The sequence below is a fragment of the Gymnoscopelus microlampas genome (genome assembly GCF_963454915.1).
Source record: "Gymnoscopelus microlampas genome assembly, chromosome: 13".
NCBI lineage: Eukaryota > Metazoa > Chordata > Actinopteri > Myctophiformes > Myctophidae > Gymnoscopelus > Gymnoscopelus microlampas.
The window spans coordinates 12,342,449-12,368,972 of record NC_139950.1 but is presented as its reverse complement, the minus strand read 5'-3'; the positions used below and the strand labels follow the sequence as shown (position 1 = coordinate 12,368,972).

General features: G+C 43.7%; 1 protein-coding gene and 1 long non-coding RNA gene across 4 annotated transcripts; both read right to left on the bottom strand.

The window, feature by feature from the left end:
- Positions 1 to 511: 511 nt before the first annotated feature.
- On the bottom strand, positions 512 to 26,323 carry znf318 (zinc finger protein 318). Of its 3 annotated transcripts, XM_084077066.1 has the most exons (19): positions 25,822 to 26,323; positions 23,895 to 24,010; positions 22,610 to 23,042; positions 21,528 to 21,755; positions 19,724 to 19,953; positions 18,407 to 18,641; positions 17,488 to 17,571; positions 16,297 to 16,448; positions 15,692 to 15,838; positions 15,014 to 15,456; positions 14,008 to 14,102; positions 13,500 to 13,599; positions 12,911 to 12,987; positions 12,215 to 12,472; positions 7,709 to 7,906; positions 6,932 to 7,028; positions 6,316 to 6,434; positions 2,030 to 4,234; positions 512 to 1,957 (listed from the first exon to the last, which is right to left on the bottom strand). In XM_084077066.1, the coding sequence occupies exons 1-19, from the start codon at positions 26,158 to 26,160 to the stop codon at positions 1,193 to 1,195; spliced, it is 6,321 nt and encodes a 2,106-aa protein (XP_083933192.1). In that variant the 5' UTR covers positions 26,161 to 26,323; the 3' UTR covers positions 512 to 1,192. The 3 variants fall into 3 exon arrangements, with proteins under 3 accessions (XP_083933192.1, XP_083933190.1, XP_083933191.1); XM_084077064.1 differs by having other exon boundaries at positions 512 to 4,234; XM_084077065.1 differs by having other exon boundaries at positions 512 to 4,234; positions 7,709 to 7,903.
- Positions 7,934 to 12,202, bottom strand: LOC311059301. The gene is made up of 2 exons (XR_014602151.1): positions 8,029 to 12,202; positions 7,934 to 7,979 (listed from the first exon to the last, which is right to left on the bottom strand). It is a non-coding gene; the product is annotated as an uncharacterized lncRNA (long non-coding RNA).
- Positions 26,324 to 26,524: the final 201 nt, after the last annotated feature.

The following is a 26,524-nucleotide window of genomic DNA, read 5'->3' as shown; positions in this document are numbered from 1 at the left end:
CCCCCCACATAAATTGTATATAACTTTATCATAGATTGCAAAGGTAGCTTCATAGACTGGATTCATCCATCAGTGTTGGATTCATGTTCATGTATTTTCTGATACAACTTTACCTTTGGCTATGTACTTGGTCTGCTCTCCCCACCCCTCCCCTCTACACCAAACCTCTAGTACCTCTTAAGACCCCCTAGGGGTCCCAAACCCCCTGTTGATGACCCATGATGTGATTGTAGTTTTATGGTTCCGAGGCCTCCTGAAGGACCAACAGTGAATTGTGGTGTATTCGTTGCAGACAGCCTACATTTCATCTTCCAAACTCAATCTAATGCCTCTGTCACATCATGAATGCGTTGCTTACAGACAACAGATTGTCTAGCTAACAATGCATCTCTTTGGTAAGCGACACAATCGTGGGAGAGGAGTATAAATTGAGCTTAAATTCTATCATGCAGTGAGGCTATAGTTTACTGTCATCTGGACTTACTGTAATGTAAAGGACTTTAATGTGAATGAAACTACAGACATGGCTGTACAACTGTCACCGTTTATTTTCTTTATTTGAACACAAATTATGCAACATTATCAGGACAGGCTTTTTTTTGTCTTTTTTGATTCTTTCAGCTACACAAGTACACAGATCAGCAGGCTAGGAAATAACATAAAAAATGAGTTAATGTTTTTTTGTTTTGTTGTGGAATATTTGATTTCTCTGTGCTACAAAGGGGAACATCGCATGATGAGGTCGTCATACAAACCAACATTCTTCAGGGGAATCGTTTGGTCCATGCTGAGCTACTTTTACCATCTGTGGCTTTCTTGGTGACCATGAGATCTGTGGCTCCTGTAATCAATAACACCTTGTCTTGACGTAATGAGGAAATAAAACAAGAAGAAGAAATGAACATGATGAGTCTGAGCTCGTCAACACACACAGTATACAGTATGTTACTTTGAAAGAGAAAGAAGAGATTTGCTGTCAGAACCAGGGACAAATATACCTCTCCAAAGGTTTTAAAAGACAGCATTTGCTTTTATCAACACAAAAAGGTTGATGGTTTCAGAGTCAAGTCCTTCAACTCCAGCCGTTGAGTCACATCTCAAGCTGCCTGCAGGTCGACTGAACAAACAGGTTTATCATCTACTGACCATCTTAAATTTTACACTGAAATTAAAACAGCCCCTGGTTCAGCTTCTACTCAAAGTTGAAGTCATACTCAAAGCCCAACGTCATCATGTCTGATGGGAGCCCTAAGGTTTCGGGGGTGGGGGTTGTGGGATTGTCGGGGTTCTCAACATTAGATGGGTCGTCTTGGGGCGTCACATTCTCAGCCTGAGAACCCGGGTCACTGGTCTCCTGCCCGGTGGCGTCCTGGCAGGTCTGCTCAGAACACTCCAGAACCGAGTCGGATTCTGTGTCGGAATGCTCCTGCTGTTGCTGCTGTCTGCGGGTCTGGTACCTGGTCTGGGATCGGGTACCAGATCGGGTCTGTCGACCCCGGCGAGCCGGAGGAGTTTTCTTGCCCTGAGGGGAGGTTTTTTTACCTTTAGGAGAGGGCTTGGGGTCGAGGTCAGCTTCAGCTTGGGTGATGTGCTGAAGGAGGAGGTGTTCGCTGTCTAGCGTGGGTTGAAGAAGAGGATCTGGGGATGGATGAGAATCAAGGGCAGAAGGGGGTTCAGGCTGGGTCTGGGGAGGTGATTGGGTCAAGGGAAGTAGCTGTGTCTGGGGTGATGGTTGGGTGTCGGGATCTGGCTGGGACCGGGGAGGTGACTGGGTCCGGGGGGGTGACTGGGTCTGGGGAGGTGACTGGGTCCGGGGAGGTGATTGGGTCTCGAGAAGTAGCTGTGTCTGGGGGGGTGTTTGGGTCTCAGTAAGTGTTTCTTTCTGAGGTGGTGACTGGGTTCGGGGTGGTGATTGGATCTCAGGAGGTGGTTGGGTTTGGGGTGGTGGCTGGATCTCGGGAAGGGGTTGGATCTCAGGAAGGGGTTGAGTCTGGGGTGGTGTCTGGATCTCGGGAAGGGGTTGGATCTCAGGAAGGGGTTGAGTCTGGGGTGGTGGTTGGATCTCGGGTAGGGGTTGGATTTGGGGTGGTGGTTGGATCTCAGGAAGGGGCTGGGTCTGGGTAAGGGGAGGTGGCTGAGTCTCAGGTGTTTTTTGGGGTGTAGCTTGGAAGGCAGGTTGGGACTCCACCGGCTCAGATTTAGAAGCCAATAATGAAACTTCAGTGTGACTGCTTTCAGGTACTTTCTGGGACTGTGGCACAGGTTGGGGAGTTGGTTTGGATTGGGCTACAGTGGACTGTGGGGGTTCTGCTTGACTTGGATTTGCCTGAGGCTGTGCTTGTGAGGCAGGAGAGTTGATCCTTTTGTTGCCACTGCCAGTAGATTTCTTTTCTGTTGGGCCAAGAGCCAGAGCCGAGGGTCCAATGCTGCTATAGAAGATATCAAACAGATCTTTAGCTTTGGCTGCGGCCAGGTTGGACTTGAGTTTCTCAGACTTCTGAGCTCCATCACCACTATTCATGAAAGGTGGCGGTTTGACGAACACAGCCCGAGTCTGCTCGCTCCGTGGGACACCTGGCACGAAACAGTCAGGCTCTATTGCCACCATGGTGGTGTTTGTAGTGGTTAGCATGGATTCTGCAGCTGTTACCATTGTTTCTCTAGCCGTTGTTACCATAGATGCCGAAGCGTAGTTAATTGCTCTGGCTGTTAAATCTTCTGTAGCCGCTATCACAGATTCTGTAGGTTTTTCCATAGGTCCTATGGCCATTATTTTTTCTGTAGCCGTTACCACAGATCCTGTAGCTTTTGCCACAGTTGCTCTGGTCGACATACTTTCTGTAGCCATCACCACAGATTCTGTCACCTTCACCACAGGAACTGTGGCTGTTACCATAGATTGTGTTGACGATGCAGGGGTTTCTTTAACGGTGTCATCCTTCATTTCAGCTGTACTCTGTGATGGAACCTCAGGTGGAGGTGTATTGTGTTGGTAACCATGTACCACAGGATTGAAATCTCCCAACGGACCAGGTGTGGCGAAGAGCTGAGGTCTGGGAGAGACGTAGTTGAGGAAGGAAGGGAGAGGAGCTGGTTTGGAGAACATGGCCGACTTCCTCATCATCATGGCAGGACTCGGAGCGGGAAGGTTGGGTCGGATCCTGCCCCGGCCGGCACCCTGGTTGGTCCAGGGAGGAGGAGCGGCCCCGCGCCCGCCAGCGAGCTTCTGAGCTATCTCTTGTGCGACGGCCACAGACTTTGCAAACGAGTCTTCGGCTAGAATGGTTTCTCGCTCCTGGACGGCGGCTTCATCTTCTTTCAGGAACTGGGCCGCGATTTGCTCAGCCTCCTTGGCTAAAACGTTCTCCTTCTTCTTCCAGACAAACTTTCCAAATGGAGCAGGTGTGGTGGTCGTGGTGGTGGTAGTGGTGGGTGTGGGCGGGGCCGTTGTTTTGGCCGTTTCGGCGCTCTGCTTGCGCAGCTTGGCTCTCATGGCCGGACTGGGACCACACAGGACTTTGGGTGGTTCATACGGCTTTGGCTGAGGCCCAAAAGGTTCCTTTTTGGGTTCTGGTCTCTGCTCCTCTTTAGAAGGCTCTGGCTTTCTGAACGGTTTAGATTCCTTTTCATTCTTGGTTCTGACGTCTTCCTTCTCCCTGTCGTATTTGGACCTGGGTTCCCCATATCGGCCGTATCTGGAGCGGTCGTCTCCGCGGCCATACCAGGAACGGTCGTCGTCTTTGTGGGAGCGTGTGGGGTACTTGTCGTACCTGTCGTCCTCCTTGCTGTATCTGTACCTGTCCTCTTCATCTCTCTTACTATACCTGGACCTGTCCTCCTCCTCTTCCTCTCTCTCTCTGATGTGCCTGCCCTTATCTTCCCTCTTGCTGATGGGTTTGAACTTCTCATCTTCCTCCTTCTTGTCCTGTGTGGTGGTCTTCTCTTCCTCCTCTTTCCTGGCAGGTTTAATTTCCTCTTTCTTGATTTTTGCTTGAGCTTTGGGTTTATCTCCATCCTCCTCTTTCTCAGCTTTCTTCACCTCCTCTTCTTTGTCCTTCTTTTTGTCTTTGTCCTTCTTTTCCTTTTTGTGTTTTGACTTTGACTCCTCCTTCTCCTTGCCATTACCCAGCTCCTCCTCATGTTTGCGTTTCTTGTTGGAAGCCTCCAGCGTGAGGCCGGCCTGACGGTCTAAGTTCCTCCTCTGTTCATAGAGGGGGTTCTCGTACATCTGTTTCTGTTGGACACAACAAACAAACACACACACACACACAAACACTTGTTTGGATTCTTCTTGCCTCACATTTGTGCTCATCAACCAAGACAATAATCTGAAGTGCTTCATTTGTCATAACATTTATCTTAAAAGAAAAAGCAGATAAACATTTAAATGAATCATGAAGTGCTTCTTCTGTCCTCTCTGCCTAGTAGAAATGCTTTAACAAAGATCTATCAATGTTCTTATGTTGAGATTGACAGTTATATTTATTTAAAGAAATGTGATATCAACCTAAGAGGAACACGACTGTCAGCGAACATAAACAGGATGTGAAGTTTTGTAGTGGTGTTTTAGACCTGTGGATCATTCTAACATCACTGATTCTTCAGATACAAACTAAACCTATATCGTTACAGATGTTTCATCAATTGTGTTGTTACTTTGCCATGATGTAACTTCAAAAATTGGTGCAATATCATAGTTGCTCCATTGATTGAAAACTGATGATCCAAAATAATCTCCCCGTTGATTTACATTGCACAGTGAAACAGGTATCAAAGTCACTTAGCACACAAATGAATGCAAACAAATGCATTCTTATCATAAAAATGTAAAACCCTGCCTGCTGATTTTACTATTCGAAGATCCGGATCCAGTCTGGATCTTCTTCAAATTCAAATACTGTAATAACATTTTTATTAAGAAACAACAGCAGCAATGGTTCACTAAAAGGTGAAAAAAAGGTTCACTGTGCAATGTAAGTCAATGGGGAGACATTTTTGGATTATCAGTTTGTAATGTAGAAGGCAACAATAATATTATTTTTAGTATCATTATTCTTTTCAAATTTAGAGTAACCAATTATAATAACCTCCTATTTTTCTCCCAATTTTGTCATTACACAAACTGAATTCCTCCCCACACATTTCTGTGCTCCCATCGCAGTCATAGCCTACTGCCGAGGCGCCCCCCACTGGGAGGAGGTGGCCTACTGGCTCACCTCCCAGTGAGGAGCCCCCACTGCGAGGGCCCTCAGTCCTGCTCCTCCCCCGTTCAAAACTCTCCACAGACAGGCGCCACTCCAGCCTGGAGGAGTACGTGCAGCAACAACGATCACCCTCCCCAGCCGACTTCCCTTGCCCAAACACGGGCCAATAGGCTCTAAGCACGGCAGCCATATTGGAAAAAGAATTGGGCCGCTTCTTTACTTCATTCACAGGTGTTAACAATGACACTAATTAAGGATGTGCTCCATTCCGGTCAAACAGAGTCAGGCTACCGATATTGTGCATGTTGGCTCAATGGAAACGCTCAGCTACACCAGTGGGTCCCAAAGTGTGGTCCAGGGACCCTCATGGTTCCTTGAGGGGGTTCCAAATGGCCCTTAACGGGTGTATAACTCTGAGAGTGTACGAATGGAACCAAATGGACCCGTAAGGAGCCATTTGGTTCCTGTCGTACACTCTCAGAGTTAATGGGGGTCCTTGAAATTAAAACATTTGAGAACCACTGTGCTGCACTACATAGAACAGAGCCTTCATTAAAATCATTGGTAACATCTGTGAAGGAAGGGGCCCAATTTCTTTCCAATATGGCTGATGTGCATAGAGCCTGTTGTGTTGGACAGACGCCCGGCCAGACCAGATGCACCAGCAGTGGATTCAAATCCTTTAGCCCTGTGCCACCCAAGTGCCCACAGAGCAACTACTTCTCTCCAATATTTGTAGTTACATCATGGCAAGGTTTTGAAACCTCTAGAAAAAGAGTATGAGATATGCATCAAACAGCCAGACTCTAACAAACAGGTTAAACTAGAGGAAAGGAGGTGACAATCACTGCCGACATGTTTCCCTTTTCTCCTTTGTACATACTAGTGATTTATGTTTGTTGATGATATGTATTATTGTGTTATTTTTATGCTATGTTGAATTGAATACATAGGACCACAATGAAAACAAGTCCCCACAACTTTTTTGTGTCATCCTTTTAGCCTAAGTGTCTGACTGTACCTCGTGCCGTTTACATTTCTGTCTAATAAAGTATTCAATCAAAATCAATCAATGGTCAACTCTCCAGGGAGGCCCACGTCCGATGTGTACCTTGTATTTCTCATTGTGGGCGTGCGTCGTCACGTGCTCCTCGGCACAAATGGCATCGCCATAAAACTCTTTACACAGCACGCAGAAGAAACCTCTGACGGGGAGCAAGAACTCGGACCCTGGAACAAAAACAGAGAGAAAGCAAAGCAGAGTTAACCTGAAAGACAGCAACAACGGCTGCAGTCATTCATGTTTACCTGGATGCCGGCCGGCCTGCTCTCACAACCTGTCATGAGACGACAACGGTTAGTCAAACTCATTCAGAATTTAATCTCAGGACAATGTGTATTTTTTCTTTAAACGGAATATGCTGCATAATACAAGCACAATGCATAATATAATCCACGTGGACTTGATGAGAACAGTGAAAAGGTTTTTTTTTTTTTGGGATGAAGGGACAGCGGAGCTCCGAACGCGAGTCCGTTCTGCACAGCGGACGAAGTGTTTCAGAACTTCAGAGTCAAGGTTTTCTTAAAGACACACAACAACAGGAGATGCAGCAGACAGCCGGACCTGAAGGGAGGGGATTACTAAAACATTTAACAGCTCAATCATTAAATAAAAAAACATTTAAACAAAGCTCAGGATTGGTGAAATCCTGGTGACGGTGAAGTACCTTTAGCCGGTTTGGTCATCTTCTCTTCAGCAGAGTAAGTCTTGCTGCTTGTTTTGGTCGGGTTGGAAGCCCAAGGTCTTTTGTAAGGGTCCAGCGTCTGAGAAAAAGGGCCCAGAATTAGAGTTAAGTAAGTATACAAACACTTAAAAGTGTTGATCATGAAAATGGCTGCAAAGGTGCCGTTTATTACCAGTCAAAGTTTACACCATATATTCTTATTACTGTATTGTTTATATTGTATTGTTCTCAATGCTGTAAATTCATATCATATATTCTCGATCTTGTGAAGCTTATCTTAGAAAACACAGTGAGTTACATTCCATGTATGCTCTACAATGTTTATCATTAATAATTGCAAAGTGATCGATACCCAAATCCTATTTCAATAAAAAAAAGTCAATGTTAGTAATATTGCTAATAAAATATAATAGTAATATTACCAATATAGAGTTATATCAGTAATATCTCCCAATAAAGGACAAGAGCTTTATTAGTAGTATTACTAACAAAGAAAGAGACTACTGTATGAAATATGGTCCTATGGCACGCCATGCTCCTGACCCTTGAAAACATAAAACCATTGACATAATATTACAAGACGCATTCATAGCCCTTAGTAATGTAAAACAAGAGATATATGCTGCATTTCAGAACGTGTTCACAGCCCTTAGTAATGTAACACAAGTGAATTATACACAGCCCTTAGTAATGTAACACAAGTGACAATATTTCAGGTGTTCATAGAACCGTGGTTATTATAGAAGTACTGACACAAACCTTCCGGTGCGACTTGCAGTGTAAGTGAGTGAAAAAATCAAACATGGACCCCGAGGTGAGGTTACAGTTTTGGCACCAGTGGTTTCCCGCGTCATAATATTCAAACAGCTCAGAGGGCGGAGTCGGGGGCGGGGCCGGGGCAGTGACGGGCAGCTCTGGTTTTTCTGGAGACGTTTTTTTCAACGTAGCGGCGCTCTGCTAAGAAACACAAGTTAATGAAGTTAATTTTTACAGGAACACACACACACACACACACACACACACACAAACTCTCACACACACACACACACACACACACACACACACACACACACACACACACACACACACACACACACACACACAAACGAGTGCAGAAACATCCCAGAAACATCTGAAGAATGATTTGTTTAAACTCTCAGCCCCTGAATCCTAAAAATGGATATAAAATATCTTACCTTCGACTGAGTTGATCTGGGTCCCAGACAGGATGAAGTTACTCAACCGATATTTACGAAAAATCCAACTGTCTTTTATTTAGGCGCTCAAATCTGTGTCATAACGTCAGATTTAAATTGACTGTGCTGAGGACCAATATAAGACAATCCGATTTTGATGAGCTCCGTTAACAGCCTCTTCATCACAATAACATTAAAATAATTATCATTTAATCATTTCAATAAGTCCTTGCAAATCCATCAAAGTTCATAATATCCAATTGATCCATTTATTTTATTTTTTTCCCTTGCAATTGCCCTTGCCCAAATTTGTGACAAAGAAAACTCAGAATTCTGCAATTGCGAGAGAAAAAAAAAGAGAAAGAATTTCTGCCCCTTTTTATGTTTAGTTAGAGGCGGAAACAGGCTGCCACATATCTGCATTCTGGTCCTATGAGAAGAGACTGGAACCGTATCTTGCTTTTTAAGCATTTTCACCATTTTGAAAAACGTTTTCAAATGTTCAAACAGCCGATCTACGAGCTCACAACGTGTAGATGTAGATCAGCTATTTTGTGTTTTTCACGATTTTAAAATGTTTTTCAAAATATTAACAAATGCCAAAAAGGTTTAGCCATAAGGGGTAAGGCGCAAGATAGGGTGCAAGATAGGGCCCTGACAACTTTAACAACAAAACATGGACGGACAAAAACTCTTAATGGAGATAAGAACAAACCATCTTGTCTGTAATGTGTACAGCTACAGGGGTATATTGTCGCTGTCAGGTGGAAACCTTGCATGTCCAAAAAACTGTTACTTTTCAAAAAAAAAAGTTCACCCTGGCCTCCCTATTTTGATCATATAGGTGAACACCTTCAAAATAGATAAATCAAAAGTGGTAAGCTTACAATGCATTGCATATTGACGTGTTGTCAGCTTTTAGATCAGCAATTGTTTTGCACAACACTGTCATGCGACAAAGTATAAAATTAGGCATACATCGAAAACATAAACGCATGAAATATGGAACAACAAGGTTTCTGTTTCCCCAACAGCGATGATAGGTACTATATGTGAACAATAACTTAATGAGACCGCTCCTCTGTTACTGTCCATGAATGGATCAAAGCCCTCAGCTGGCACTCGTATTTTCAACCCTTTCAATCCAAATGTCAAGAGAATTTTCCAAATAACATCTAGTTAATAATAATAACAATAATAATAATAATAGTTGTTGTGATGTTAATAAATGCATTAGCTAAATGTTGTTTCGGTCATACACGTCACAGTGATCACACACAAACATGTAGCCTGGTAAACCATCCCGGTCACGTGAATTCACATTATCATGCGTCTTCTGCACACTGGTCTGGCCTTTATGCCCCAAGCCCCATAATGTGAATTAACGCGACCAGGATGGTTTACCAGGCTAATAAACATGATCCTCCAGGGCTGTTCACACCAAACACGATAACTTATAAAGAGTGTTCTGACTAAAGTGGATGGCAGCATCCACACCACAACAACAACTACGACGATAGTGGTGAACGATATCGTTTGGATTAAGAGAGAATTCATGAACAATGGAAACACTGACAGCCAATCAAAATTCATCAGCAGGACATTTGGAACGCAGTCACGTCTCAGACAACCTCGGAATCAGTGGTACAGTAGTTTTGTCACTATTAACGTAAGGAGACGATTATGAATGAAGGGCTAGCTGTTATTACCTTGGGCAGCCTACAATTATCTTGCCTCTTATAATTAATAATCAGTCAGATTATCCATATAGCCTATTGCAGATGTTTTTCAGCACCACTGAGGCAGATCTCTCTCTCTGCCTCTGTGTGTGGGCTCTGACTAGGAGTGGGACAATTATAGATTCTGATGGCACAATTATAGAGAGAGAAATAATCACGGTTTCACGATTATTACACGTAAATGTATGCCACAAAACGTATGGATGTACGTATAACATCACATGAGCATTTGTAAATTAGAGGTTGCATTATATTTTTTGATTTTTTTCAACAGTTGCTGCCTTTCAAAACTCAAATAATACAGTATCGCTCACATAATTATAATCATAGTTATCATTATTAGTTATAGTTATGATGCTTGGTGTGAATAGCCCTTTGTACTGTAGGTCATGATTACAGCAGGAAAGGTTATCATCACCATTTATCACATTATGGCCTTAACCTGTTCAACACTGAATCTGTTGAACACCACTATAATTTAACAGTTTCATTACCAAAATGTAAAACCCTGTGGAAGACTATTGTCGAAACATTGGTTTCCTGTACCTTTTAAATAAATGTTTGCCTCGTGGCTAAGAGTTGTGCGGCCTCCTCCTTCTCAACATCATTACCAAAATGTGACATATTCATTTATATTATTGGGAGTTAAAGCTGAAGTATAATACATGCTGTAACAACAAAGGACTAAAACAAAGGTCTTAGTCATTAACTTAAGATTCTATAGCTCAGTCTTTAAATAGAGAATCATCAATTATTATGAATTCCCTCCTAGCACACAGCAGATATCATGGCAGTATGGTTTCATCTGGCTGTGCTGGGGTTCCATGGAGCTTTCTTCAGACTAACTAAGTCTCTAGTCACGTTGTGAAACATTTCCCCCCCTGTGGATTGGTTCTTAAAGCCGCAATCCATAATTTGTTATGCGTGAATAAAACATTACTATGAGCATGGTATCTGTATGGTAGAGTTATGTTAATGCAATATAACTAATACAACTGAGCAACACAATTTAGCCTCCGCTCAAACGAGAAGTCCCTTGTAGCTCGACAGTAGAAATGTGTGTGCTGGCGCTGTGGACCCGGGTTCAATCCCAGGTAGAATATGAAAGTTATGGATTGCAGATTGTTTTTTGTTTTTTTTATTTAATCTATATATCCATCCATCTAGCTACATACTCACCTATAGTAAATACGGTCCAGTAACTGGCCAATGTCTGTAGCTACCTTGAGCTGCTCTTATACTGTAATCTATTAGGATAAAACTGTTCTCTATAGACATCTCTCTATCAATAAAGAATGTTGTCCTAATGTTAGTGCATGTTACAGTGTTCTCTATAATGTAGTTAGACTGTTCTCTATAATGTAGACTTGTCGATATAATGTGACTGTTCTCCATAATGTAGTGTTCTCTACAATATGTTACTGTTCTTTTTAATGTAGCTACGTTGTTCTCTGTAATGTAGTTAGACTGTTCTCTATAATGTACTCTATAATGTAGACTGCTCTCTATAATGTTGTTATAATGTGTTTAAAGGCCACAGGTCATAGCTAGGGTTGAATTTTGTATATAAACATCAATTAGGTTAAATGTTACTTAACAAAATACTATAAACGTCTTTATGGGGGGATTCATATCGTAAAGTTTTTCTCCGTTTCACAAAGTTAATACAATATTCTTTTAAACCCTACTAATGACCTTTGACACTTTAAACCACTGGTTCTCAACTTCTAAACATCGGGTCCGGGGACCACCAGGGGGGTCCAAATGGACCTTTACGGGTCTGTAACTCAAGAGTGTGCAAATGGAACCAAATGGACCTGTTACGGGTCTTAATTTTACAGTGTAGATTGGTAGATTAAAAAAAATAGTTCCATTCGGACCCCTGGTGGGCCTAGAATTATTACATAATCGTCTAATCGCAATTATTTTTGCATAATTGTCATAATCGTTTCCATGTTGGAATATTTTCAAATATTAAAAAAAAAGCAGAAATAGCAGATCTACAAGCTCACAATGCGTCACAAAGTGGTCAGCTAATTCCACCATTACTATTATAATTTTTACTTTGAAATTATAAAATTTATATATTTGAGTTATGTTGTCATATCTGCCCTGTGCAATTTTTGGCAAACAGAAATTGTGTTTTTTAACACAATTAAATCGTTAATCGCATTTTATTACAATTAATCATCAGCTTACATTTTGTAATCGTAACAGCCCTAGGTGGGCCCCGGACCAGACGTTGAGAACCAATGCTTTTAGACCACAGTGTGGTGTAGTTCCTGCCGTGTGTCTGTGAGTGGCGCTATGGTGGTGGATGCGTTTACTACCTTGGCCGGGGCGTCGGACGAGGAGGAGGTCTGGGTGCGCTGCTCGGGACTGCCACCTCGGTCACGTTTATTCTTCTTCTGCGGCGGTGGCGAGTCGTCTTCCTGCTTGGCGGCGGCGGGGGCGGACCGGGCGGGGCGGCGGGGCCGGTCGCCCGGCGTCAGGCCCAGGATCAGGGCCACCTTGTCGATCTCAGAGCGCTTCTTCTCGGCCGCCTCGTGCTCCTTCCTCAGGTCGGAGATCTGACTCATCACCTCCTCCTGCAGACGGGGGTGGGACCATTATGGATTATTTCAATTGGATTTTTTAAAGATATTTCTGATTGGGATTAATAGGCTCTATGCACGGCAGCCATATTGGAAAGAAAGAGGTGTTACCAATGATACCAATGAAGGCTCTGTTCCATTCTGGTCAAACAGAGTCAGGAAAAGTACAAAGTGTGGTCCAGGTACTCTCATGGTTCCTTAAGGGCGTTCTAAATGGCCCTCTCACGTGCTTACGGGTCCATTTGGTTCCATTTTTACACTCTTAAGAGTTATGGAGGTCTTCATTAAAAGGAGCCTTCATTAGTATCATTGATAACACCTGTGAAGGAAGTGAGGAAGAGGCCCAGCTTCTTTCCAAAATGGCTGCTGTGCAGAGAGCCTGTTGTGATGTTGTCAGGGTTAATGGTGGGTGAATAGTCCCATGCCTAGTACCTGCAGACGGCTGATCTCCGACAGCAGAGGGTCCTTATGACCGTCCTTCTCTCTGCGCTTCTTTCTGAGCAGCTCGCCTACAAAACACACACCAAATACAACCGGTGTTAATTTAGACTAAAAACTAAGACGAAAAATGTCTGTCGACAACCTGTTTTCACTGGCAAAAATAAAAACTAAGCTGTGATGACAAAAACTATGACTAAATATACTGACAAATTCATCAACAAATAAAAGCTAGACGAAAATTGTTAGGGATGGACTAGTACTGACCTGTACTGCTAAGAGAAGTGAACGGCCCAGAGTTGCTTATCTTAGTTTGTAAATTAAAAGATTGATTGACAAGCTGAATGAGTGGATGCTTACACGTTAGCTAAACCAGTGAAATGTTAGCAGACTAACTCAAATGTATATTTAGTTCAGTATATTTATTTCTACGGTTCAGGGCGTTTGACCCGGAATAATGCAGCACTATTTCTGTCAAACGTAATGACATCCAGAGATAATATCATTATATAACATTGTACAGCTGTGGAGAAGACGGAGAGAGCTGAAGCTGCCCTTGGGCAAAGCACTGGTTGCTGGTCACCTTGTTGTTTCCTGAGTCTCTCCAGCTCCTTCATCAGATATTCTTTCTTTTTCATACGAATGTCTCTCTCCGTCCTCAGCTTCTCCCTCTCTTCTAGAACCTACACACACAAACAATAAGAAAATAACCATAACAATGATCATATCGCTGCTGTCGGGCAGAAACCTCTATCTCCATATTCCAACTTTTTTTATATTATTTTCGTAAATTAATGCCCAAGCTTGTAGATCTGATTTTTGAATTTGAATCCTGAAAAGTAACAGTTTTGGAGGTTTCCACCCGATAGAGACGATATTATTTCATAGCATATCAAATCAATAATTTGAATACTGAAAAGTAACAGTTTTGGAGGTTTTGGAGGTTTCCACCCGACAGAGACGATATTATTTCATAGCATATCAAATCAATAATGCTAATAATATGTGTTAATTGGTGGGGGATTCATTTGCAAAGATGACGAGACGTATTGTGTTGTTGGGTATTATGGTAAGTTTGGTTTTGTCCAAACCTTTTGTTTTTGACTCTGGTTGTTCTGCTCCTCAGAGACGCTGGAATCTCGACTCGTTCTGCTCTCCCTCTTGTCCTGAACGGAACTCTGTAATCCTGATGGAAACATTAGACTTTACGTTTTATACCGATAGGATAATAGGTTCGATTTCAGAGCAAGACACTTCACCCCTATCTCAGGGTCCCCACACATTTTTAGCAATGAATTTCCTTTTCCAAAACCTTTCCAGAATATTTAGCCCAATTTCCAGGCCTATATAACAATCATTCAGCGCAATAATGTGTCTCTTACTCCTATGTACAATGCCCAAAGATAAGCAGTGTAGCAAAATAAATAAATAAAAAACAATAAAAAGTGTTTGGGGGTGGGGCACAGCCGCGAAACCTCGCTAAAATAGAGCCTGCGAGCGAAAATAGGAGGGGTGGACGACGCCGTTGCACGGTTCGTTGTCGCTTGCGGTAGGTCAGGACGGTCTCATTCAAAAACATGTATTTTAATGAGATTTCATCGCCCGCTCGCGTCGCATCACGTCGCGTCACGTCGCATCGCTGGCAGTGCGGATGGGGTGTTACACAGCCTTTTCGGCGAAAAACTACATATGTTACATATTTCGTGTAATGTTATACATGTTTATGAAAAGGTTTTGTATTAAAAAAAATCAATAGCCAAAAACAATGCATAGACAAATATCTTTCCAGGACCCTTGATAAATTCCAGGACCTTTGATGAAGTTTGATCAATTCCAAACCTTTTCCAGTACTGGATTATTATTTTTTTAATTTCAAAATATTTCCAGGAATTTCATGACCGTGGGGACCCTGCTATCTGCTTCCCTCCCAGCGCTCCCTGAAAACGGAATACCCCCCCCCCCCCCCCCCACAGGATCAAATAGGTGTAATTGATGATTTATGAATCATTATTACTGCAGTCCTGGTCTTACCCGGGTCATTCTGGACTGGTTAACTGGTCTTACCCGGGTCATTCTGGACTGGTTTACTGGTCTTACCCGGGTCAGCCTGGACTGGTTTCATGTAGGGCTGCTTGTAGGGGTCCGGGGGGCTGCCGTAGTCGTCGTGGGGACTCTGCTGGGGGGGCTGGACCATGCCAGGGGGAGGGTACATGGGCGGCCACTGCTGGGGCATGTAGGGCATGTAGTAGCCCGGCGGGGGGTAGTTGGGAGGCACCATGCCGGGGGGAGGGGTCTGGCCGTAAGGGGACATCGCAGCAGGGTGGTGGGGGATGGCCTGGGGGTGCTGGGCTCTGGGGTCGGGGGCGGCAGGAGGAGGCTGCTGCTGCTGCTTCTCAGTCTTCACCTCCTTCACGCTGCGGGGCAGCGAGGAGGTGGAGGAGGGAGGAGACCTGTTGTGGCGGGTCCGACTGCGATCGTCGTCGCTGCTCCAGCTCTTCCCTCTGCTGCTGCTCCTGCTGCTGTCTGAACTGCGACTGTCACTGCAAAACACAGGAACAACACAACACTGGCTGTCACACAGGAAGAGACATCACACATGGATTAAAGCAGAATGAAATGTCACGACTGAAAATAAAATCAGTTATCGACCATAACAACAACGTTGACATCGGTTATGGGCCAGAAATGTCACGTCGGTGCATCCCTAAAAATAAAAAAATAATAAAATGTAATCAATTAGTTTGATTAACTGCTGTACCATACAACAAAACAAACCTCCTCCTCCGTCTCTTCCGGTGCCTCCCTCCACGCTCGCTCCCCTCAGAGCTCCTCCCTGACGAATCCCGCCGCTCGCTCCTCCTGTCGGGGCGGCGGGTGGGGGTCTTGGGCGGGGGCTTGCTACCCTGGAGACGCTCCTTGGTCCTGGGTAGGTAGGGGTACACATTTTACATTAAATCCATAGTTCACTATATTGATTGATCGTTTATTTCATAAGCTGTGATCTTTCTGAGAACATCCCACTTTCCCCTCATCTACAACATGCAAGCTCACAATTGAGCGTGTAGATCGGCTATTGTCACTACTTTTGCTTGACACTTGCCTGACAAAGTAAGGCATTAAATGATGAAAGTTGAAATTTGGAGATACAAGGTTTCTGCCCAACAGCGATAAACATTTACACAAAACATTTATGCAAACATCTGTTGTACCAATCGGGATGCAGGCAATGGCATATTTGTATGATGAATAGAACATTAAATAAATATACTGTATGTAGGAAAACAATTATTAAATCATAATTACGTTTCAGAGAATCCCCCCCGCTGATTCAACAGAAGGACCTTGGACTGTTCCAAGACTACTTGCTAATGTCCCCCTACCTGGCGGCCATCTTGCTGATGTCAGCCACGCCCAGGTCCAGGCCGATAGTCTTCAGCAGGTCCTGGAGCTTCTCGTACTCCTCCACCGCCTGCCGCTCGCTCTCCTCCAGGGGCTCCGTGCCGGGAGGGTAGGAGGAGGGGGGGTTGGACACCTTAACAACCACACGCACAACAACAGTGTAAACAGGTAGCCTGGGTGCCAGCCTGCTTCGCTACGTTCGGCGGATTTTTTTTTCTCTCTAAGCGCAGAGAGAAAAAAAAATCCGCCGAACGTAGCGAAGCAGGCTGGCACCCAGGCTAGTAAACAGGGGCTTCGTGCCGTGAGGGTAGGAGGAGGGGTTGGACACCTTAACAACCACACCCACAACAACAGAATAAAACACACCTTCACTTCCCTGCAGGGATTAATACAGTCTATCTCATCGCATCTCATTAACAAACAGACCATCGTTAACACCAGGGCTGAAGGAAAATCATTACAATTTACAATTCAGGCATTTAGCAGACGCTCTTCATGCAGAGCGACTTACAATAAGCAAATACTTCAAATGCAGAGAGAGCAGTGTAGTGCCTCGGTAAACTACAATCACAGGTAACAAGAACATAGCATCAGTCAAATAAACAATGTACTCAATCAAAATAGTAATTTGTACATTGAAACTACTAGTATACCAGGTAAACAAAGAACCTGGCATCTGTCTAAATAACATGCTGTCTAGAAATTACTTTTTAACTTGGAGAGAATTAGGATGACATGTCCAATATTTTCAAAGATTTTCTAAAAACAGCAACCTACAAGCTCAAAACGCATAACACATTGAAACATTTTGAGCTTATATCAGCTTCAGCTATTTTCGCTATTTGTGAAATAAGGTTTATTGATTGGTTAACAGGATAAAAGGGAGTGGTACAGGAGCTGTGAAGCAGTGGTTTTAGCTCAAGACCCAAAAGAGAAATTCGGATGTGACCCAAACTATTGGACATAGGCAATCTAGTTCCACTACTTTTTAAGTTTTTAATATTGTATGGCATTTCTTTGACGTTTTTTTGCTTTTTAATATTTTGAAATAATAATAATAAAAACGTAGATAACGAAAAAGGGATATGTACTCATCAAGACCCAAAAGAATTGGTCCAAAAATGGACACCGGCCCACTGTCTGGGAAAGACTGCAGTAAAAGGACATTGTACCTGAACAGTGATGTTGTGGTCGTCTGGAGTCAGGCTGGGTCTGCTGCTGGTCTGGTACGGTCCCTCTGTCCCACTGGACTGCACCTGAGGACGGGCACGTGCACACATAGACATGAAAAACAGGGCTTGAGCCCCTGCCATTTTACCCGTCTGTAAAAAAGTGCCCTCTCCAGACCATTAATTCAGCATTTTCTATGGTGAAAGAAATGCAAGTCTATCTTTCCCTGCCGTTCTCGAAGGCAGCATTCAAGAGAACCAAAACTCTTCTGAACTTGAGACTGGAGTATTTTATTTTGAAATAATTGCCCACTCTGTGTAGAAATCTATGCCGTACACCGCATCTCCATTAAAAGCTTTATTATACTTAGTTGAGTGCGGTGTTGCACAACGAAAATATCCATGTCTACAAGCTCACAATGCGTTGCGCTGCAGTGAACAGATGACGGTTATTCAAAAATGGCAGATCTACAAGCTCACAGCGCTCAGAGCTTGTACATCTGCAATGTTTTGAAAAATCTCAAATGTTTGGAAGATTTTGAACAAAATCTTCCCTACTGGGGGTCCCTAGCACATTTTCAGATGAGGGTCCGCAAATTAAATATCAGAAGTGGGGGTCCTTGACATGAAAAAGTTTGAGAACCACTGCTATATATAGCATTCGGAGATTATGGAATAGTTGTCTGGCTACGCGAGACTAAGTGGTGACTCAGCACCACTGCCTTAAACATGTAGTGTTGTTGTTAGTAGGAATAAACACAGAAGGACCCGGGAGGAAGTGGACTAAGAAAGGGGAGGAGAGATAAACGAGTTTGTGTTTCTACACAAATAAGGAAGCGGTGCCCCCAGAGGAAAAAACAAGACATTTTCTTGCCCCCTTTTCTTTTTACCGAACGGGTTCCGAGATTGAGCGGTGACTAACCTGTGTCAGGTTGTATGTGTGTTGTTGTTGTTGTTGTTGTTGTTGTGGAGGGTACAAGTCTCCGTACAGGGAGTCCTCCGTCACGTCAGCGTACAGGTCAGAGTACCCAGGGTGGTGGGAGGAGGAGGAGGTCGTCCCAGCAGCAGGTCTGGGCTCCTCGCTGCTGTCTCCGTACAAGAACTTCTCCTCATCGTCGATGTCGTCTTTGGGCCTGTCACGGTTAGTATAGAATCGCCTGATCGCAATCATGTGGGTTAATCACAATTGTTTTTTTTTTGTTGCATTAATCGTTTGAATCATGTCTAATATAATAATAAAGCATAATATTAAAAGGTAGGGCAAGTGATATTTTTGGTCTGTCTGTAATATATAACTCATTCAGTGTAAACATTCTTTTTCAAAAGCCCACAGTGCCAATGATGTGTAACACGTCAAAACAGTGTTATCAGTGTTTATGCTAGATGGCGCTCTTCGCCAACCTATGAGTGATCCTATGACTTCCGGAGAAGAGTAGACCCGGAAATAATGTGATCACAACAAACCCAGCCCCGTCCGATTTAAAGTTAAAGGATTTAGAAGAAAAAAAATCTCTGCTTTCTTGTTTTTTTCCGTGTTTTTGGCGAGAACAAGCTATATTCAACAGCCAATAACTAAAGAACGGAGGGTCGCGTGACACGTTTTTGCCCCCCCCACCCCCGGATGGAAGCAGAGACACTCCTCCGTCTTTTGCGACACTCGGTGTGTCGATCGTCCTGGAGCGAAATATTCTGTGGCTCTTGAAAGGTTAGTAAAAATGCTCAAAAACGCTGACTGTTCTGAAAAACTCTGTTGTTAAGTTAAGGCATAACACCTGGTACTTAAAGGAGTAGTTTACCCCAAAAATGACTTATTTTCTATCAATTACACACCCCACGAAGCCTTGGATTCGTGGGGTTCCTTTTTTTTTTGTCGCATTCCTGAGCCAATAATTTGATGACTGGGTGGCTGGTCAAGTAGGACACTCAATTGAGTCTTTGCTTGTCATCAAATTATTGGCTCAGCAATGCGACAAACAAAAAATCTCCTTGAATTCAAGGCTTAATGGGGTGTGTAATTGATAGAAAATAAGTCATTTTTTGGGGGAACTACTCCTTTAAGACAAGCAAAATATGGCTGTGTGTACAAATGGAACCAAATGGACGCTAACATTTGTACACTGTCAAGAGTTATAGGGGTCCGTGCCTTAATACATATCAAACTGGGCATTCTTGAAATTAGAACATGTGAGAAGCACTGCACTAAAACGTCCTGCTGGTTTTGACACGCCTCCCTCCGTACCTGTCGTCCTGCTTGCCTCCTCCTCCTCCTCCTGCTCCCCCCAGCAGCTCCAGCAGGCCGGCCATCTCCGATTGGTCCAGGCCGGCCCGCTGGGCCATGTGGGGGTGCTCTCTGAGCTGGGCCAGCATGGAGGCCAGGGAGTCGGGCTCCATGCCCTTCACGGCCCCCAGGAGGCGCTCCGCCACGCGGGACATGCTGGACGTGTCTAGTCCTCGGGGCGAGTCCACGCTCTGGGACAGGGAACAGGAAGGAGAACGTTGTTGAACATGTTCTGGAGCGCCGTTTCTCAAACATAGGGTCATGACCCCGACCTGTACAGCATTTCTTTTACACACTATATTTTATATTGTTGCCGTCAGGCAGAAACCTCTTATCTCATTATTCTAACTTCTTGCGTTTTTTCATAAATTAATGCCCTACTTGACCATACTACAGCGTCACACAAAAGCATCAACAGTAGATCTGCAAGCTCGTAAGTGACAGGTTTTGAGCTTGTAGATCTGCTACTTTTGCTGTGTTTTTATTTGAATCCTGACAACCAACAGTATTGGACATAATGAGATTTCCACATGACAGACGATATACAGTATTATCAAGGCTTACCATTTGCAGCCTTCAAAGGTCCATTTATGCTACTGTATTTAAAGACATTTAACATATTATTTTATGTTCTCTGTACTGAGTGTATACATACATTAAATTGAACATTATCTGTAGATATGACAAGCACTCAAGCCTAGAAATAATTACTAATAGCCAGGGGTACGCAAAAGAAATCCCCCATATTATGGTTAACAATTGAAAACTATAGCACATTATGTCCCACAAAAGTTGCATTTATAAAGGAACAAGTCCCACGCTTCCCTGACTCTGAAGAGTCAGTGGTTTCTCCGATAGAGGCTTTACTGTATTATTTAGTAGGCTACAGTATGATCAGTGACGGGCATCTAGGCCAGTGGTTCTCAACCTTTTCATCCGTGACCCCCCCAAAATAATAATCATTATTTGAACTGGTGATCCCCCACCCTGACAAGCACTTGGAATTGTAGGAGTTGAGGCACTACATTTGGTTTGACTCGGTTCCAAAGGTAAATATTGTGAAAATAGCAGATCTCAAGACAGAGATGAGTCACCACTTATCTCATCGTCTACCTTTCTTTATCTTTCTTTATCTTTCTTATATTATTTGACAATTTGGCCAATGTTTCACCAGTTTTTATAGTCTAGTAGTTTGTCGATTACTTTTGATGATTTTTAGGTATTAAAAAGGTCTTAAACTCCTAAAAGTTTCACTTCACTGTCATCTGGGAACACCCCAAAAGTCCAACCCACAGGTTGAGAACCACTGATAAACCAACCAACATGATGACTTTTTCGCCATGTGGATCCGCCATGCAGATGCCCACCACTGGTCATAAATAACCTACCAAATACTATAGTAAAGTCTTTAGCATTAAAACCCCTCACCTTATTAGAATCCTTTCTCTTTTGTATAATCGATTCAACCGATTATTTCAATTGACCACAAGACCCTCTTGTCTAAAGAGAACCAGAGTTGTGGTACAACTGTACTTTCACCGCTTTTCATTCCATCTACTCTACACCAAAAGTATTTTTCCAAAAATAGCCAATGTACAAGCTCACAAGCTTGTAGATCGGCTATTTTTGGCGAATGTTCCCTTCAGAATATGGATGCCGGGGTTCAAGTGGTTAATTTACATCTCGAGGGATTCTTTCAGCCATCGACCACTAACTAACAACACACCACAGAAATAAAGTGAAAACAAGTTCTCCCAGTAAGTACCCTGATAGGCGTGGAGTCTTCAGAGTCCAGTCTCTTCTTCAGGATGGACTTGGTGGGCTGGCCGAGGGTCTCCTCCAACGCCTTCCTCCTCCTGGCCATGTCCAGCTCCTGGAACTCTCTATTCTTCTTCTTCGTCTTCTTCTTGCCCTGGTCGTCCTCCCCGCTGCTCTGACTGCTGCTGGTGCTGCTGGTGCTCACGCTACGGCTGCGGCTGCGCTCACGACTAGGCTGAAAGATCAAAGAATTTCATCGTTACATCCAATGTTGAAAGGGTATTGTAATAAGCTCTGAAGATGAACACAATAAGTTGTTTGTTTGTTCTTGTCTCCAGAGTATTTTTCTTACATAGATTTTGAATCTTTAAATTGTATTTCTAAATGTTATTTGATAGAAAATAGCGATGAGCAATAAGGGGTAGGACTAGATACGTTTTAGACTTCATCCTATTCCACTTTTCCAAGCACTCTAGAGTACTAAATGTATTTGTCATATGTTTTATTTTCTTATTTTACGTTTCTTATGTTTGTTTTATGTTTCTTCGTCTTTTAACAGTGTCGGAAATTAAAAAATCAATAAAAAAAAATCTATCAGTGTTGGCCAGGAAAGTAACAATAGGATCTGTGTATTAACATTCAACAACTAAATAATAACTACATTAAATCCATTGGAACACATTTTTTCCATTTCCTGAAAAGTTATGTTTTGGACATAAGGTTTCCTTCCAACCGACAGCGACGATATACGAGCAACATTCTTTGGATTTGTGTCCTCAACATTGTAGCAGCAATAACAACAATAACAAATAATTAACTCAATAAAACCGGGAGAGCATGTCATTTTAGATTTTAGCGTTGGCTATTCAAAAATAGCAGATATACAAGCTCACAGTGAGTCACTTTGTGCCACACTGCGAGCTTGTACATCTGCTATTTTTGAACATTTTAGAAAAATTGTGAAAAAGATTTGCAGGTCCTTGGCACAAAAAAAGTTTGAGATCTACTGATTTAGAAGGATTTGTAGAATCAGCCTCAGGTCCTAATAGATGAATCAAGAACAGCAACAGCAGTAAGTAAAGTAAGTACCTTGCGTGCTACGCTCCTGCCTCTGCTACGGCCTCTGCTGCGACTCCTAGACCTGGACCTGGATCTGGACTTGGATCTGGATCTGCTGCGCGGCCGGCTCTTGCTCCGGCCCCGGCTCTTGCTCCGGGGCCGGCTCTTGCTCCGGGGCCGGCTCTTGCTCCGGGGCCGGCTCTTGCTCCGGCCCCGGCTCTTGGCTCTGGTGCGGTCCGGGCTGGGGGTTCGAACCCGGCTGCGAGCGCGGCTACGAGCCCGGGCGCGGTCGGGGCTGGGGCTGCGGGTTCGGCTCCGGGGGCGGCTCTTGCTCCGGCCGCGGCTCTTGGCCCTGCTTCGCTCCTTGCTGCGACTCCTTCCCCTGCTCCGCCCCCTTTCCCTGTCCCTGCTCGGACTCCGCCTCCTGGTGCCACGGTCATGGCTGGACCTTGGTGGAGCATCTCTGTAAAATAAACACATTTTAAATATGAACATGATGTTGTTAATATGACCTGAAATATCAAAGTAGACGAGACTTATGATGCCAATACGAAGTGGAATATGTACTGGAGAATGCTATGATGTAAATATGAACTGGAATATGTACTGGAGACTGGACAGAAATTCTGAAATCTGTGTCTGTCTTTGTGTGCAACTATCCAGGGCATAACTCATGCACTGTCCAACCGAACTACTTCAAACTTGGTGCGTGTTGCCGATGACCTGAGAATGTGTTGAGCTGATTGGGAAGTCGGTCGGACCGGCGTTTGTCCGAAACAAAAAAAAAATCACTGCATGTCTGTCTCTTTCTGCCCTGATTGGCAAACCCAACCAATCGACTTCGGGGACCAGCCAAGCCTTGCAATACATTTGTCGCTGTACCAACTGTAGTTATATGATTGTTTACACCTATATGGATATCACTTTGATGGCATCATAAACTAATTGGTATCAACAACAGGTACAACAAGTTATCTGACAAGTACAACAGGTATTGCATAGCCAGATAATGGCATGCATTCCCACCTTGTGTCGTTGCGTTGCCAACTTTTAATCGGTCTAAGTAAGCTGGTGTTGTTAATATGAACTGGAATATGTACTGGAGACTGTTATAATGCTAATATGAACTGTACTGGAGACTGTTATGTTTCCTTGTGTCCTTTGGAGTAATATTTTCTCCACAGTGAAGCGAAACTCTAACTCTATACTATTGAACAAATATGTTCCGAAGGTTTTCATAAAGTTTGGCACTTGAGCTATTAAGTGCGTGCAGCCACTTTGATGTCTCTCTGTGAATTCTGTCTCGTACAGTTACCTGTTCTGTAGGTGCCGAGGGGGCGCAGAGCCAGGCGGCCCTGTCAACTCATTGCCAACGGTGATAACAAGGTTATGATCAAGTGGCATCGCTCCTCCCCGTGGAGAAGGAGATCTCTGAAAACAAACAAACACACACACACACACACACACACACACACACACACACACACACACACACACGGATTAAAGAAAAATAAAATCTCACAACATTGTTGTTTATTGATTTATCGAGTTCAGGGTTTCATGTTGTCAATTACAGTAGGTAACTTAGTTACAAAGCTTTGTTACTTTACCTAGTTAACGTTACATTACACTGAAGAACATCGCATGTTCACTGTTGGTAGAACCGATTGATTAATTGATATTTTATTGGCAAAACAGTTTGCATAGAGTTAAAATGGAAATCCCCCCTTCTTCCGGGTTGGGAAATGTGATGGGCGAGGCCTATTTGGGGCTTCTGTGACACATTTTGCATCGGTCCGCAGCCCCATGCGCAAGCTCGTGCGCAAGCTTGTGAGTCGAGCCCATTGGTCCCCAATTTAGTCGATGCCAATTGATTCCTCCCACACATTTCTGTGTTGTCACTGCTGTCATATCCTACTGACTCATCTGCCAGTGAGGAGCCCCCACCAGGAGGACGTAGAGCCTTCGTCCTACTCCTGCGGCCCAACACTCCCAGGTGCCGCCCCAGCCCGTAGGAATACATGCAATGACCATTATCACTCTCCTCCCCGCCCGGCTTCCCTCCCCCGAACATTTTTTTTAGTTACACCGCTGCGCCTGCGCCCTCTACAGCTCCGTTCAATAGAAAAAATCCATTGAACAGATCTGTAGAGGGCGCAGCGGAGTAACTAAATAATGTTTTCTTTCCGGTGAAATATTTAACATTTTGTCCAAAAAAGGGTATTTTAGACGTGAGGTGGGGGGCTCAGAGTGTTCCCACTTAGTAGAGTTGGCTTTCAACTCCATTAAACCGTAGTACCAGTACTGTTTTTTTTTTAAAATAAAAAGTCAACTTCCTGTTGATTTTACTATTTGAAGATCTGGATCCGGATCCGCGGATCCATTCCAGGTTTTCTACTTATTAAAAATGGCAAAATCAACAGGAAGTTAACATTTTTATTTTAAAAAAACAGTACTGGGTTTGGTGATGTTCTATATTGTCTGAATCAACTTTGTTTGCATTCGTTTATGCGCTAAAAGAGTGACTTTGAGAGCTGTTTTACCGTACAATGTAAGTCAATGAGGAGCATATTTTGAATTATCAATTTCTAAAAAATGGAGCAATTATTTTTTATTTCTTGTCCACCTTTGGAGTTACATCATGGCAAGGTAAATACACAACCCAAACCTCTACCAAAGTGGTCTTGCCCTTTAAGGAGAACTCATTCAAGGCTATGAATCAGAGCTACCTCTAACTCAACATTAGTAGTAGTTTACCTCTTTAACTCAACATTAGTAGTAGTTTATCTCTCTAACTTAACATTAGTAGTAGTTTACCTCTGTAACTTAACATTAGTAGTAGTTTACCTCTATAACTTAACATTAGTAGTAGTTTACCTCTGTAACTTAATATTAGTAGTAGTTTACCTCTCTAACTTAACATTAGCGGTAGTTTACCTCTCTAACTTAACATTAGTAGTAGTTTACCTCTATAACTTAACATTAGTAGTAGTTTACCTCTCCAACTTAACATTAGCAGTATAGTTTACCTCTCTAACTTAAACATTAGCAGTAGTTTACCTCTCTAACTTAAACATTAGCAGTAGTTTACCTCTCTAACTTAACATTAGCAGTAGTTTACCTCTCTAACTTAAACATTAGCAGTAGTTTACCTCTCTAACTTAACATTAGCAGTAGTTTACCTCTCTAACTTAACATTAGCAGTAGTTTACCTCTCTAACTTAACATTAGCAGTAGTTTACCTCTCTAACTTTGGGTCCTCCTCCAGGCCAGTAGTCCGGCGGTCCGCGGTCCGGCGGGCCACGGTCCCTTCCCGCCCCGGGGGAAGGATACCTCCTCCGGGGAGGGGAGCGGCGGTAGGGCTCGGGGGGCCCTCCACCTCCTCCTCCACCACCTCCTCCTCCTCCGTCTCCGTGGTGGTGGTAGTGAGGAGGAGGCCGGGAGCGGCCGCGCTCCTCCCGGTAGGAGGGAGGCGGGTAGCCGCCGGGCCCGGGAGGAGGACCGCGGCCTCCTCCTCCTTCGTACGGAGGAGCAGCATTATAGCCTCCTCTCGGCGGAGGCCGTCCTCCTCCACGGTACATCACGCCAACACTAAAGCCTTAATCCTGTGTTTGAACGTGTTAAAAGTCTATTTAAGTCGTTCACAGCCTGTCTGTTTGTTAACGTAACTGCGTGGAAATAAACAATAATAGCGTCTAAATGAGAGCTGCAGCCTGGCTGTGGTTCTTCATCATGGCGGCGCTCAGCGCTTCAGCGTTAAGTCAACACTACTGAGTCATAATGATAGGCACTTCCGCTAGTGTGTTTCAAAATAAAACCCCAACCATGTTACGTAATGAAAATGCTGATATGACCAGTGGTGGGAAAAGTACTCGTATGTTTTACTTAAAAGTATCAATATTTCAATGTAGAAATACTCTGTCACAAGTAAAAGTCTGGAATCAA